The 13,953-nt window shown below is 39.3% G+C and overlaps 1 protein-coding gene across 5 annotated transcripts in view; it reads left to right on the forward strand.

The window, feature by feature from the left end:
- LOC130922555 (vinculin-like) overlaps positions 1-13,953 on the forward strand; it is a 91,620-nt gene that overhangs the window by 51,942 nt on the left and 25,725 nt on the right. For 3 of the 5 annotated variants that reach the window (XM_057847379.1, XM_057847381.1, XM_057847382.1), the window contains 6 exons: positions 4,775-4,974; positions 7,636-7,764; positions 7,840-7,989; positions 8,211-8,319; positions 11,690-11,992; positions 12,053-12,177. In XM_057847379.1, the coding sequence (XP_057703362.1) occupies positions 4,775-4,974; positions 7,636-7,764; positions 7,840-7,989; positions 8,211-8,319; positions 11,690-11,992; positions 12,053-12,177 (1,016 nt within the window). Of the gene's footprint in view, positions 1-3,423; positions 3,451-4,774; positions 4,975-7,635; positions 7,765-7,839; positions 7,990-8,210; positions 8,320-11,689; positions 11,993-12,052; positions 12,178-13,953 lie in introns of all 5 variants that reach the window. The other 2 variants (XM_057847377.1, XM_057847380.1) reach the window with 1 other exon arrangement.

Here is a 13,953-nt window from a genome sequence, read left to right on the forward strand (position 1 = left end):
CACAGGCATCGTCACAAATGTGATCACACAAAACGCAACCACGCATCGCATCCCCGCATTTCCTGCTTCTCCTGAGTCCACACAAATAAAACAAAATTTCGGGGGGTTTTCGGGCTCGGGCCTAAAAATAAAACATAAAACTTCTGGGGAGGGGTTTTCAGGCTCGCGCCTACAAATAAAACATAAAATTTCAGGGGGTTTTTTCGGGCTCAGGCCTGCAAATCAAGTCAATTGATCGGGCCGGGTCGGGCTTTAATACCTGCGGGCTGGGCCGGGCTTGATTTTTTAGGCCTGATCTAACCTCTAGTAGCCTAGTAGTAGTAAGTAAACTATCCAATATGCATGTGTACTACCATTTTGCACGCCTTGTATGGAGAAAACGTGATAGCATGAAAAATTTGGACCGAAATGGCTGTTTTTGGATGGGGAAGCACTAAAATAGATCCTTAGCACTCCCTGCTGTGAGTGACTTCCAGCGCCCCTGAACATGTTTGAAAACTAAAAGGTCCAATAAACCTCGGTTTAACACCCACTTTTCACAACACTCAAATAAATTGCACACGAATTTCCAACAGTGCTCTGCACGGCGGCAGCTCAGCAGCAATGACAAACAATACTATGGTTACATTACAAGCTATCTGAAGTTTCTACACGGTCTAAATCTGCAGCTAACTTTTCCTCGCTGGACACTATTACAAACAATCATAATCGTTTTCATTTTCAACCTCGAAATGAATTATAGAAAATTTTGCTGTTTTTGTATAGAAGAAATTGCTAATTCACTTTTGCGCCATGTTAACGCCTCCTCTGTCAACAGTTAACTTTTCCGTTCCAATAGCGCCTTATCCAACGTGACATGGTAGCAAGCAAGATGTCAGGCAGTGACCGTGTTATTACCAAAAAAAAAAAAAACTTTTTCAACATATTGAATCCCCAAAGTTACAGTGTATCACAAAAGTGAGTACACCCCTCGCATTTCTGCAGACATTTAAGTATATCTTTTCATGGGACAACACTGACAAAATGACACTTTGACACAATGAAAAGTAGTTTGTGTGCAGCTTATATAATAGAGTTAATTTATTTTCTCCTCAAAATATAGTCATTAATTTTTAAACCCCTGGCAACAAAAGTGAGTACACCCCTTAGTGAAAGTTGTCAATATGAACATTGTAACGCGTGGCAGGGCAGGATGAGTGCATAAAAGGTAAAAAAAGGGAGCAGACGTCCACTTATGCACTTTAAACAGACAAAAATAAATAAATCCAGCTCAACCACTCGTCACTCGGGAGTACAACGGACAATGTACACATGATCACACTTGACTCCCCAAAAAGTAGGTAGCAACTGAAGAAGAAAGTGAACATACAACATAAAGAGGCGCCACCGTGTGGTGGATGTCCTAAGGAATAAAGAGGGTCACAGAAGTGACCGTTACAACATACAACATGTCAACTGTCAATATTTTGTGTGGCCACCACTATTATCCAGATCTGCCTTTACTCTCCTGGGCATGGAGTTGACCAGAGCTTCACAGGTTGCCACTGGAATGCTCTTCCACTCCTCCATGACGACGTTGCGGAGCTGCCGGATATTTGAGACTTTGCGCACCTCCACCTTCCGGTTGAGGATCCCCCAAAGATGTTCTCTTGGATTCAAGTCTGGAGACATGCTTGGCCAGTCCATCACCTTTACCCTCAGTCTCTTCAGTAGAGCAGTGGTCATCTTGGAGGTGTGTTTGGGGTCATTGTCATGCTGGAACACTGCCCTGCGACCCAGTTTCTGGATGGATGGGATCATGCTCTGCTGCAGTATTTCACAGTACATGTTGGAGTTCATGTTTCCCTCAATGGAATGTAACTCTCCAACACCTGCAGCACTCATGCAACCTCAGACCATGACATTCCCACCACCATGCTTGACTGTAGGCATGACACACTTATCTTTGTACTCCTCACCTGGTCACCGCCGCACATGCTTGAGACCATCGGAACCAAACAAATTAATGTTCGTCTCATCAGACCATAGGACATGGTTCTAGTAATCCATGTGCTTTGTTGACATGTCTTCAGCAAACTGTTTGCGGCTTTCTTGTGTACTGCCTTCAGAAGAGGCTTCCTCCTGGGGCCATGCACACCAATTTGATGTAGAGTGCGGCGCATAGTCTGAGTACTAACAGGCTGACCCCCACCTCTTCAATCTCTACAGCAATGCTGACAGCACTCCTGTGACGATCTTTCAAAGAGAGCATTTGGATGTGATGCTCAGCACGTGCGCTCAGCTTCTTTGGATGACCAACCCGAGGCCTGTTCTTAGTGGACCCTGCTCTTTTAAAACGCTGGTTTCAGGGTGTTGGCAATCATCTTGTAGCCTTGGCCATCTTCATGTAGCGTAACAATATGTCTTTTAAGATCCTCAGAGAGTTCTTTGCCATGTGGTGACATGTTGGAGCTTTCAGTGACCAGTATGAGAGAGTGTGAGAGCTGAAACACACCTGCTCCCTATGCTCACCTGGACCTAGTAACACTAATGAGTCACATGCCATTTTGGAGGGAAAATGACAAGCAGTACTCAATTTGGACATTTAGGGATGTAGTCTCTAAGGGGTGTACTCTTGTTGCCAGGGGTTCAGATATTAATGGCTATATTTTGAGTTATTTTGAGGGGAAAATAAATCAACTCTATTAGATAAGCTGCACACAGACTACTTTTCATTGTGTCAAAGTGTCATTTTGTCAGTGTTGCAGAAATGCGAGGTGTGTACTCACTTTTGTGATACACTGTAAATGCACTATTTTTTTCAATATGTATTATTTAATGATTTATTAAAAAAAAAAAAAAAATGAATCGACCAAAACACTTTTTTTTCTCCCCAACACCAGAGGGTGGTTCATCACCCCACTTTGCGCGCCATTGAGTGTCATTTTATTTAGCAAAATAATGTCAGCTCAAGTACAGTTCCGTTGTATTTAGCGTTTTAGTACATTAACAATAGTGTTAAAACAGCTATGCTTCCATCAGTTTTTCGCAAAAATAGTAAAGGTAAAATTTCCCAAATTGAAAAGAATCGAGATTTTTTTTTTCCGTTTTTTTTTTTTTTTTTGTACAAATCGTCCAGCTCTAATCGAAATGTCTGAAAAAACTCCTGAAAGCGAAGGTTTTTCGAGATATTTGATAGATTTTCAAAATGCAGGCATTTCAAGTTTTTAATTATGGATTTTCATTTTTGCGACTTCCTAGGGCAAATGCTAGGGTAAATGCCACTCTTTATTGTCGAAATAACAATAGTTGCCATTCGGTGAAGAAAGTCTAACCACATATTTGAGCAACCATGGCATACAGAAAAAACTTTGGAATTCATGTTTTTTTCTATTTGTATTTTAACTTTCGCTTGCTCCCTCGCACGCTGCCTCACGGGAACAGAGTGTGAGAGACTCGAGTGGAACACAGGTACTGTCTTCCACTTTCTGCCTTCCAATTCAACTTATTGACTGCCAATTTGACTGGGAAGCTTACTGCCAGTCCTTTCCAGTTAAAATAGATTGAATGTCTATTACAGTCAGTGTGAGTTTGTAATATGAATGCAAGAGTCTCAACATTGGTAGGGATGATATAACAGCATAACCTGCATGTACACTTTTGGCTGGGGATGGGACATTAATAAGACCAAACAAATTGGCCTGGGGGCCAAATTTCATCCGGCTAGCAGCCTTTGTCATAAAATCAATCACGTCTGGCCCGCACACAGACTGAATCAATTGGGCATCAGTCCTGCAACCAGCATATACCCACTAGAGGACAGCAGCACTCTAAGCGACATCACCCCGTGTGACCATTCACCCCAAATTTCGAGAGGAGAGCAGTTTTCTAAAATGGCGACATTCATTCGCTTCAAGGATAGGTGGAAATTTATGGAGCGCCACAAGGGTCAAAATTGAATAAATAAAAACAACATTTTGAAATGAATACAATTTTGACCCCCCCAAAAAAACCACACACACAAATTGTATAATATGGCCTTTAAATTTTAAAATAACGATTTGACAAAATAATAAAAAGTATTTTATTTCATAATGCATTTTTCCACAAGAGCCTTTTTTATTTCATAATGTCGTTTTTCAGCACAATGATATTTTACAGGATAAAAATCGTTTTTCACGAAGTCATTTGTTTTCATAATGTCTTTTTCCACAATGGCCTTTTGAATTTCATAATGTCATTTTCCAGCACAATGAAGAGTGTGCTGTCAATCAGATACATTAGGCGGGGTGTCACCTGCTCCGGTGGGGGATCATGCCCTGCCCTGGGCTTGGTGGGCCGTTGGGGGGTCCCGTGGCGTGCAGTGCCGGTCGGGGGGCTGCGGCTGCGGTTCGTGGGCCAGGTGGGCGGTCGGGGCTGGGCGTGGGGTTGTGGTGTGGTCCTCTTCCCATCCCTGAAGGCCGGTTGATTGGGGCGCGTGTGGCCAGGGGACCACCGTGGATCCCGGTGGGGTGACGATGGCCCCTTTGCTGGGCTGCGGGAGGAGGGAGGTATTTTGCATTGATCATTTAGCCTATCAATTAAGGTTCATATTCGTGAGAAATGTAACCCTGACCCCCGTTCACCCAATCTGATAAGTCTTATTAATGTCCCGTCCCCAGCAAAAAGTGTACATGCATGTTATTTCGTTAAATCATCCCTACCAATGTTTAGACCAAACATATGCCCTTGGATAGCTGGTATGTACTGTAAATGTGATAGGTAGAACGACCTGTAACCGTTTTTGTGTCCTCAGGCCAGGCGGCTATCAGAGGGATGGTTGGAGAAGGCAGGAGGCTGGCAGGAGGCCTCTTGGGGCCCTACCGCCAAGACATGATGGGACGCTGCGACCGGGCGGAGGCTCTCATGACATCCTTGGCAGACATGGCTGGCAGGGGGGAAGCCGAGGCCCCCCACGCTCGGGCGACTGCCGCCCAGTTACATGACAGCCTGAAGGTTCTTCCACTTTTTTTATATACTGTGCAACCAACATGGTTTTAATTACCTGGATTTATTTTAAGCACAAATGTTTCCCCATCCCCGAGTTAAACAGATATAATTTATGAGGCATAGCTGCGTCAGTCTAGAAATGGGGAACATTATACATCCATCCCTTCAAAATAAAAATAATCCACATGCAGTGTCTGAGTAAATTTACTTGTCTTGACACAAAATCTTAAATAATAGTCATAATTAAAAAAAAAACAAAAAAAAAAAACACTAAAAGTATATATACAGTGCCTTGCAAAAGTATTCGGCCCCCTTGAATCTTGCAACCTTTCGCCACATTTCAGGCTTCAAACAAAGATATGAAATTTAATTTTTTTGTCAAGAATCAACAACAAGTGGGACACAATCGTGAAGTGGAACAACATTTATTGGATAATTTAAACTTTTTTAACAAATAAAAAAACTGAAAAGTGGGATGTGCAATATTATTCGGCCCCTTTACTTTCAGTGCAGCAAACTCACTCCAGAAGTTCAGTGAGGATCTCTGAATGATCCAATGTTGTCCTAAATGACCGATGATGATAAATAGAATCCACCTGTGTGTAATCAAGTCTCCGTATAAATGCACCTGCTCTGTGATAGTCTCAGGGTTCTGTTTAAAGTGCAGAGAGCATTATGAAAACCAAGTAACACACCAGGCAGGTCCGAGATACTGTTGTGGAGAAGTTTAAAGCCGGATTTGGATACAAAAAGATTTCCCAAGCTTTAAACATCTCAAGGAGCACTGTGCAAGCCATCATATTGAAATGGAAGGAGCATCAGACCACTGCAAATCTACCAAGACCCAGCCGTCCTTCCAAACTTTCTTCTCAAACAAGGAGAAAACTGATCAGAGATGCAGCCAAGAGGCCCATGATCACTCTGGATGAACTGCAGAGATCTACAGCTGAGGTGGGAGAGTCTGTCCATAGGACAACAATCAGTCGTACACTGCACAAATCTGGCCTTTATGGAAGAGTGGCAAGAAGAAAGCCATTTCTCAAAGATATCCATAAAAAATCTCGTTTAAAGTTTGCCACAAGCCACCTGGCCAAGTCAAAATCCAGACCTGAATCCAATCGAGAATCTGTGGAAAGAGCTGAAGACTGCTGTTCACAAACACTCTCCATCCAACCTCACTGAGCTCGAGCTGTTTTGCAAGGAAGAATGGGCAAGAATGTCAGTCTCTCGATGTGCAAAACTGATAGAAACATACCCCAAGCGACTTGCAGCTGTAATTGGAGCAAAAGGTGGCGCTACAAAGTATTAACGCAAGGGGGCCGAATAATATTGCACGCCCCACTTTTCAGTTTTTTTATTTGTTAAAAAAGTTTAAATTATCCAATAAATTTTGTTCCACTTCACGATTGTGTCCCACTTGTTGTTGATTCTTGACAAAAAATTAAAATTTTATATCTTTATGTTTGAAGCCTGAAATGTGGCGGAAGGTTGCAAGGTTCAAGGGGGCCGAATACTTTTGCAAGGCACTGTATATATTGTACATAGTAGATATGGAGTGCTCCTTAAAATGACAGTTTAAAGTTTTCTACCACACTAGTTAAACGAACTAAATTTAAATCTCAAGTAAAATGTAAATGTCATTTTTGGTGGGGTAGTATTTTATGAATTGTTGTCTCCTTTAACTGTGGGAACATTTGTTTTAATAAGTTTTCAAATATGAATTATTATTCGTGGACAGAGGTGGGTAGAGTAGCCAAAAATTTTACACAAGTAAAAGTAGCGTTACTCCAAAATAATATTACTCAGGTAAGAGTAAAAGTAGTCATCCAAAAAATGTACTCAAGTAACATTGTGCGTAACAGCTTATGATATCTTTTTAAACAATGGTATTTTTTTCTCTCAGCAAAAAGTCTATATGAACCGTAATTATTATATCGTACTAAAACATATTACATAACCACAAAGAAATACAAATAAAAAAATCTTTGAATTTCGACAAGAGAGAAAAAAATCTGCAGAATTGAAGCATCATTTGTCCAAAGAGCAGGAGTGCCCTCTAGGGGAGAAAAACAGTTTCTAGTTTGAATAGTTGAAAAGGTTCTTCATACAGTAGTTACTTTTATGAAATTAAAAGGATCATATGTCCGGTTTTCCGTGGTCAATCGGTGCCATATAAAAATTTGGAGAGAGGTTAAAATCCGCGCTTTTAAATCATGTTGAGGGCAGCGCTCGACGTCAAATAATTAATTTTTTAGGCTTTAGAGACGCCATGTAATTGAGCACACCGGTGTGATCATAGAACGGCAAGCGTAAATCTGATTAGTAAAATTGAGTCATGTGATTATTGTTAGCGGGGTAGGAGAAAAAATAGTAATGAATCACAAGATACACTACACCTAACGTTGTCAGACAATTTTTCAAAAGAAAGATTCGAGCAAATTCATGTCATTGTTTCTGTCCATCAAAAATTTTATTAAATACAGGTAGATGTTTTTCTTTGACATTTTATTTCCTGTTATTGATCAATATGTAGCAGAAAACTTCTGAAGTGAAGGTTGTTGTTTATTTTCCAAGAATTTTGAAGTCAATTCTGTCAAGACCCAGCTACTCCTCAGGGTATAACAGCACCACCCAGCGGTCTGATAATGAAGCATATGTTTGTGCCAGGATCTAAGGCAGAAAATGCAAGAGGTGATGACCCAGGAAGTATCTGATGTCTTCAGTGATACAACCACGCCTATCAAACTGCTGGCCGTGTCTGCAACCGCTCCCCCGGATGCACCCAACAGAGAGGAGGTTGGTCATGGTCTGCAGAGATTCACAGGATAAATGTTTTGGTGAAGGTTGAACTTTTCCATGTGGTCTTTATAGGTTTTTGAGGAGCGTGCTGGGAATTTTGAGGCTCACGCAGGTCGTCTGGGAGCTACAGCTGAGAAAGCGGCTGCTGTGGGAACAGCCAATAAGAGCACAGTGGAGGGAATTCACGCGGCGGTCAAACATGCCCGTGAACTCACGCCACAGGTTTTTTTTGTTTTTTTTTGGTCAAATTTATTTACATTTTTTTTTTTTTTAAAGTGAGGGGGTTTTCTCATGGTCCAGGTGAGTGGAGTGTTTAGCTATTTGGATGTTAGCTTGAGGACACTATTAATCAGTTTATATGAGATGCTTTTTGGTCCCCCGGGAAATCCTGGAGCCCCAGGCAATTGCTGTGTTTGCCTAATGACATGTCCGGTGTGGTCCAGGTAACTTCTGCTGCTCGGATCTTGTTGAAGAATCCTGGTAACAAAGCAGCGTACGAGCACTTTGACACCATGAAGAACCAGTGGATCGACAACGTAGAGAAACTCACGGGTGAGAATGTTTTGAGGAATTTCAATTTAGAAGTTGTGTCATTATTACTGTACGTGAATGTACAGTTTTTTTTTTTTTTAGTTAAAGTATAATGAATTGACATTAGAAGGTGCTGTAATTTTTATTTGGATTACAGTATAGGTCAGTTGAAAATTTTTTTTGGGGGGGGCTATTTTTTACGTAATTGGCTCGGGAGCTAAAGTAATTTATTATTGCTTATTCATTTACTTGTTTTGTGACAGATTCATACACAAATAGATCATGTAAAAATCTATTAGATACAGTCAGTGTTGTTAACCTTACTTTTAAAAAGTAATTACTTTTACAGTTCCAAATTACAGCTACTTCAAGCTTTAATCTTTGTGCCATGAATCCATTGCGGATTTTTTTTTCAATTAAAAAAAATAATAAAATAAAAAATACAGATGAACTGTCCCGAGCCGATCGGGTAGTCTCACTCTCGCACCCTCTCTTTCCCTGCTCTTTGTTCGTCAGGTTGTGCACTGGAGTTGCTTTTTAAAGTTAACGATGTTGACAGATGTTTGTGTCAGATATTGCCAGAGTCACGAACTTCAAATGCGCCGCATGCGTCAATCATCAACTCATTTTGTGTAAGTGAGCAGCTTGAGCGGATTCACTCAATGAAGCAATTAATAAAGCCAACCATTATTCTACTACTTTATTCTTGTTTAAAAATAATTTGGTGGGACACTAACATGTTTAAAACTCCTAATATTTTATTACATTTGAAGTATTTAGAAACCATTTATCAAAATATACATTTTTTTAAATTATACTTTCGGGAAAAGGGGAAAAAACATATCTTATATGTATCTCTTTCCAATGCTAAATCTGAATAAATACATTAACACAAAACCTTTTTTTTTTGGGGTGCTACGTCACAGTTTTTCACTTATCGCGGCGGGTTATGGTCCTCATTAACTGCGAAAAACGAAGGATCACTGTATACATATATGAAAATTTTTGGAGAGGTCTGGAGAGAAGTTTGACGTAGGAGTCGTAGGACACACACATTTTCAATTTGTACATAAAACATTTTTACTCAGTGTACAACCCCTAGCAAAAAGTATGGAATGACCAGTCTTAGACGAGCACTCACTCAGACATTTTATCATGTACAGTGTATCACAAAAGTGTGCACAACTCGCATTTTCACAGATATTTCAGTATATCTTTTCATGGGACAACACTGACAAAATGACACTTTTTCCCACTGGGATTTTGGAGTTCCTTGCCGCAATGGAGTCTCTAAGGATGGGGGGGATGCCCAGGACATGAACTCATCTCATTCATCTATTGTATCTGACTGTGTATCAAATTGACTCTGTAAAGCCCTCTGAGACAACCTTGTTGTGATATAGGGCTATACAAATAAAATTGAATTGAATTGAATGACTGCCTGAAGAAAACATCAAAATTCCCCTCAGTCCTTGATGATATGGGGCTACATGACAGGCAAAGGCACTGCGGAGATGGCTGTGGTTCCTGAAATTAGACTATTCAGAGCCTCTGCTCTCATCCTGGGTCAATAGCCAGCCTGGCATTTGTTACTATCTTCAATAAATGCACAAGTTTACATTGAAATTTTAGACACCTTTCTTATCCGTTCAATTGCAAATATGTCATTTTCCAAGATGATAATGCATCATGCCACAGAGCTAAAACTATTAAAGCATTCCTTGGAGAAAGACGCATCCAGTCAATGTCATGGCCTGCAAATATCCCAGATCTCAACCCTATTGATAACCTGTGGTGGAAATTTTAAAAAATGGTCCACTGCAAGGCTCCGACCTGCAAGGATGATCTGGCAACTGTGATCAAAGAGAGTTGAGACCAAATTGATGAAGAATACTCATCAAGTCCATGCCTCAGAGACTGCAAGCTGTCATAAAAGCCAGAGGTGATGCTACTAAATACTCGAGATGTTTTGATTGTTATTTCTTTGTTTGTTTCTCATGATTCCATACTTTTCCTCTGAATGGAGTGATTCCATATATATTTCCCTGCACTTGCTTTATAAAAATAACATTTACTGAGACCACAATGTAATTTATTATTCATTTCTTTTAGTGTTTCTGAATGCTAAAGAGTTGCACTGTTGAACTAATTCATTATTTTGTCAAGCTTTTTATTTGAGTTTGTTCTATATGATAAAATGTCTGAGTGAGTACTCGTCCAAGACTGGTGATTCCATACTTTTTGCTAGGGGTTATAGAATTCTACACAGAGCTTTTTATACCAAAGCTAGCTGGCCAAATTATTTGATAGTTTCCTCCACTTGCGATTCATGTAAGCAGGCTCCTGCCGATTATTCTCACATGTTCTGGTCATGCACTTCTCTAACTTCATATTGGTCTGACGTTTTTGCTGTCTTGTCAAAGATCACAGAGGTAGATATTGTTCCAAATGTCTTCACTGCTCTGTTTGGTGTGGCTTCAGCTGCATGATTTCTATCTCCTTAGAAGTGTGACCTCGTAGCGTTCTCAACCTTGTTGGCTAGGAGGCTAATTCTTATGAGATGGAAGTCTTCAGTCCCACCTATGCAAGCCTATGGGATTGAAGAGATGCTGTCTTTTCTCAAATGGGAGAAAATTAGATTGACACTTTTTGGATCAGTTGAGTCCTTTGAGAATGCTTGGAACCCTTTTTTGTCATATGTTAGAAGCACAGATTTATCATCTCTGTGTGGATTTTTAAACTATGCCTGAAAAACTATACAATATATATGTACATATTTGTTTTTTTAATTAGTGCTCTTTTCCCCTTTAAAGGGGGACAATAATAGTAATATATGGTTTTGGAGATATGTGCCATGGGTATTGGGGGGGATGGGGTTTTGTTGTTTTTTTCGGTTTGGTTGTTTTGTTTGGTTTAATATGTAAAAAAGAGAAAAAGGCTCAACTGGTGTTACCTCATTTTGCCTGTACCGCATGGGATCAATAAACGAAGTTAAAAAAAAAAAAAAAAATGAAATAAACAAATAAAAATTGAAATAAATAAATAGCAATAAATAAACAAAAATTGGAATGCATAAAAACTTAAATAAATATTGAATTAAATGAATAAAAATTGAAATGCATAAAATCTAATGATAAATATTGAATTACAAACATTTTAATGACACGTTTAATCATTTATTTGTGTATTTATTTATATATTTAATTTTTGCACTCCTGGTCCTCAATGGGTAATATGTGTGTGTTTGTGGTCAAGTTGCTAAATGAGCGTTAATATCCATGCCTGATGTGTAATGTGTTGTAAATCTTTTAAATCTTCAGTGTGGGCACATTTCATTGCTTAGTGCCCTTGCCAATTTGCATATATGGTGTGTGTGTGTGTGTGTGTCCAGGTCTGGTGGACGAGGCCATAGACACTAAGTCGCTGCTCGACGCCTCCGAGGAAGCCATTAAGAAAGACATCGACAAATGCCGAGTTGCCATGGCTAATGTTCAGCCCCAAATGCTTGTTGCCGGGGCGACCAGTATTGCAAGGCGAGCCAATCGGGTTCTGCTGGTGGCAAAGAGAGAAGTGGAAAACTCGGAAGATCCGCGATTCAGGGACTTGGTCAAACACGCGTCAGACGTCTTGTCGCATACTATCTCTCCAATGGTTATGGATGCAAAGGCGGTTGCTGGCAATATACAGGATAAAGGTAGACACACTTAGTTAACAACATGTGGATGACACAGGTTGACCTCTGAACCCTCCGCAGGGCTGCAGAAGGCCTATTTGGACTCCTGTCTGAGGATCTTGGCCGCTGTGGGAAAAGTCAGGGAGGCCTTCCAACCTCAGGAGCTGGACTTCCCACCTCCACCACCTGATCTAGATCAGCTCCAAGTAAGTCCAACACATATTCACTATGGCTGCAACTAATGACTATTTTTATATTGAATTAATTGGACGATTAATGAAAACAATTAATCAATTTATCGGATAAATATCCCTTCTTTCAATTCTCTTAGCAATTTAACTTGATGTTGTTTTAGGCATATTGTACAGTAAATAACAATGAAGAGAAAATGAATGACTATTTCCTTCAAAAATAACATTTGAATACAGCTTCCTGACTTAACTGTCTGTAGTCTACAACTGTACTGTTTTTAGTGCATACAACTTTTAAATTTTCAATAAAGGTTCTGAGTATAAAACATAGAGAAAGAAAAAAAACGTACACCAATCAGACAAAAGTCCTGTTCATTTAAATAAAAAAGTGCTGCTGATTGACATTTTTTGTTGTGGGCAAAGTGCTGATACAGTTGTTCATAAATTAGGGCTGTCAAAATTATCGCGTTAACGGGCATTAACTAATTTTTTAAAAAATGAATCACGTTAAAATATTTGACGCATTTAACGCACATGCCCCGTTCAAACAGTTTTAAATGACAGCAAAGTGTCATTTCCACTTGTTACTTGTTTTTTGGTGTTTCGCCGCCCTCTGCTGGCGCTTGGATGCAACTGATTTTATGGGTTTCAGCACCATAATTATTATTGACATCAACAATGGCGAGGTACTAGTTTATTTTTTGATTGAAAATTTTACAAACTTTATTAAAAAGAAAAAATTAAGTGGGTTTTAATATAAAATTTCTATAACTTGTACTAATATTCATCTTTTAAGAACTACAAGTCTTTCTATTCATGGATCACTTTAACAGAATGTTGATAATGTTAATGCCATGCCTTGTTGATTTATTGTTATAATAAACAATTACAGTACTTATGTATAGTATGTTGAAGGTATATATCCGTCTTGTGTCTTATCTCTCCATTCCAACAATAATTTACAGGAAAAATATGGCATATTTCATAGATGGTTTAAATTGCGATTAATTACGATTAATTACTTTTTAAGCTGTGATTAACTCGATTAAAAATTTTAATCGTTTGACAGCCCTATCATAAATACAATCCAAATCCAATTTCAAAGCACTCTCTCTTGTATGACAATTTACAGTTTGAATGGGAGGTTGTGTTGAAAGCTGTTATATGAATGGGTTTATATGCGTGTTTTTTTCATAAAAAGAAATGAGACAACTTTACTACTAACATTACTTTACTACTACTAGACTAACAATAACTCAAGTGCTAATATGTTTCTCCAAAACGCAATACAAACACTTAAGACACTGATTAGCATAATCGCTAACTAGCTTAGCGGTCCAAGCTTAGTAGTACTGTCTCATCAACAAAGAATAAAAACAATTTGGCTTCATTTTTTCAACTCTAACGACACAAAAGACAATCTAACTCTCGACACTTCATAATATTATTGATTTGGCAACCCAACCCGAATGTAGCAGTGAACTCTCTCTCTCTTTTGCTTTTATCACTGGCGCACAGCCTCACATAACACACAAACAAGGACCCAAATGGGACTGCTCATAGCTACCCCTAAAAATCGAATATCAAATTAGTTGGCAACTATTTTAATCGATTTAAACGATTAGTTGTTGCAGCCTTAATATCCACTGTTTTATTAACGCATTAATTGTCATATAGTGCAGTAATACTTGATATATATTGTAGGGCTGTCAAAATTATCGCGTTAACGGGCGGTAATTATTTTTTTAAATTAATCACGTTAAAATATTTGACGCAATTAACGGACATGCC

The sequence above is a fragment of the Corythoichthys intestinalis genome, chromosome 10 (genome assembly GCF_030265065.1).
Source record: "Corythoichthys intestinalis isolate RoL2023-P3 chromosome 10, ASM3026506v1, whole genome shotgun sequence".
NCBI lineage: Eukaryota > Metazoa > Chordata > Actinopteri > Syngnathiformes > Syngnathidae > Corythoichthys > Corythoichthys intestinalis.